The sequence below is a fragment of the Hydra vulgaris genome, chromosome 06 (assembly GCF_038396675.1).
Source record: "Hydra vulgaris chromosome 06, alternate assembly HydraT2T_AEP".
NCBI classification, from domain to species: Eukaryota; Metazoa; Cnidaria; class Hydrozoa; order Anthoathecata; family Hydridae; genus Hydra; species Hydra vulgaris.
In genome coordinates this window covers 16432233-16434464 of record NC_088925.1, presented here as the reverse complement: position 1 = coordinate 16434464, position 2232 = coordinate 16432233, and the positions used below count along the sequence as shown (strand labels likewise).

Sequence of the window (2232 nt, the reverse complement as noted above, 5' to 3'; positions counted from 1 at the left end):
TTGAAAAAAACATTTTGTGCTTCGAAAGAAACCTTCTTTTGTTAATTTTTTTTAGTCTTTGGTTAGTACAGTAATTTGGATTACTGTACTAACCAAAGACTTTATTTACAATTGTGTTTTCAGTAGCCCGAAGAATCTATAAAAACAATTTAAAAAGTGGTTTTTAATTTTTATTTTTATATTTATACAGTTGATCTTGTATTTTTATCTGGTAAGGAAAAATAAAGCCTTATAAAAAAAACATCATGTACAATGCAAACATGAAATTAATATAATTTCAAAAAAAAAGAAAAAAAGTATTTTAACACCATTAAAAAAACCAAATCTGCAACAAATTTATATTAAAAATGTATAAAGTAATTAAGTAACCACTGTAATCCTATATATCAATGGGGAAAATTAAAATTATTACTAGTGGACATTGAATACTAACTATTTATCAAAATAATTTAAGGCTTACATAAAAACTAAATATTTATAAACATAACTTTTATTATAAATATTTGCTGATACTGTTTAAAATGTAAATTTTATTATAACTTTAAATATTGGCTGATACTGTTTTTTTTTTTTTAAATAAAATTCTTAACTTGAAAATGCTTTTTTAAAGATTTCTCTGTCTTCTTTTTCTTTATTTTTTTCATCTAAAGAAATTTTTTTTAACTCAATTTCAACAGTATTTAATAATGAGCTATCAAGTTTTTTCACTGCCTCATAATCTTGACGTGATTCGAGTAAACTGAAGACAGCATGATAAGCTTGTGCTCTTCTGAAGAGAGCCTTGACATTATTTTTATCTTTCTCAATAACAGTAGTTAAGTGTTCAATTGCTTTATAATATTCTTTTTTGGCAATCATACACTGAGAGAAATTTAAAAGTAAAGGAATTTTCATATTGTCCAACGCAATCCATTCTTCTGAACCTGGTTTTTCTCTTAAAATTAGCTTTTCCAAACAACCAAGAGCTTGAGAATATTTATAGCTAGCACTGTCAAGCTCACCTTTCCGAAAATATGTGTTTCCTTCTTCCTTCCAAACAGGTATTTGTTGAAGTTGCTGTTCAGGAGTCAAAGACCAAACATCTTGTTCATATTCGCCTGGTAGATCTACTTTAAGCAATTCAATTTGGAACTTTAAAGGTTTTGGATCTTTGTAGTATTCATCTAAATCAGAATACCCTAAACCTTGTGAAAGTGCTGCAAACCCACATTGGTGTCCTGGTTCATGATTGTGATCATGGTCGTGTTTGTTGGCTTTTTTCTTCATGTCTCTTAAACTTTTAGAAACAACAGGGTATGTAGAAACATGCTTTATATCACAATGAAATTCGGCAATTTCATTTATTCTCATTGTTTTAATTAATGCTTCCCAAATTTCCAACTTAAACTTCTTACCGAGTAGTAACTCAAATGGTGCATTATCAGCTCTTGAATCATCTAAAATCTTTTGTTCCCCATCATCGTTGACACTGAATGCTCGATAATGAAATAAAACTTTCGCTCCATCTGGAAAGCTAGGAATATCGCCATGACCAGCAGCAAGTATAATCTTATTTACTCCATCTGGTAATGATAACCACTCTTCCATTCTAACCAACTTTTATAAATATGTAATTAGCAATGTGTTATTCGAAGTATCTTTTTACCTTTTTGCAAAAATTTTTAAGTTTTTTAACATATATAAATAAATATATATATACATATATATATATATATATATTTTTGATGAACAATAAATAAAGAATAAAATTTGCTGGAAGTTTGTTATATCTTGAAAACGCTGTCTCGGCGAATTGTTTTAAAATTGCGCTGAGGAAAAGGTTAATATCCGTTTAAACTCGTTTACCGGATATTTCTCAAATACGAGAGTTATACGAGGTAGATAAGATCAAAAACCTATTCTGATGTTTGAAATTTTGTGTAAATTGATGACCCGATAAAAACTAGTTGTTTTTAAATAATAGCGTAATGTAAAAAACAAGTATATATTATAATTTAGGGGAAAGGCGCCTATGATGGCATAGCGCCTATGATGGCATACCGGCCATATTTCCATTAAAATTGGTTTTGTTAAAAAAATGATTAGAGCTACATGACTATACTGACTTTACATTAGTTTTAGTGAAAATACGTTCCTTGTGCACAAATATTTTTTTTATAACCAACAAAAATCGATTTTGGGATGTGCTGTTGTAGTTTTATTCCCTTCATATATTTAAGATTGTGATTTTTT

General features: G+C 28.3%; 1 protein-coding gene across 1 annotated transcript; it reads right to left on the bottom strand.

Annotated features, from left to right (window-relative positions):
• Positions 1-421: 421 nt before the first annotated feature.
• LOC100201756 (AH receptor-interacting protein) lies at positions 422-1804 on the bottom strand. The gene has a single exon (XM_065799365.1). The coding sequence runs from the start codon at positions 1585-1587 to the stop codon at positions 586-588; it is 1002 nt and encodes a 333-aa protein (XP_065655437.1). The 5' UTR covers positions 1588-1804; the 3' UTR covers positions 422-585.
• Between the last annotated feature and the right edge of the window lie 428 nt (positions 1805-2232).

Excerpts from the sequence above, each read along its gene's own strand:
- LOC100201756 (XM_065799365.1), bottom strand. The coding sequence starts at position 1,587 with ATGGAAGAGTGGTTATCATTACCAGATGGAGTAAATAAGATTATACTT.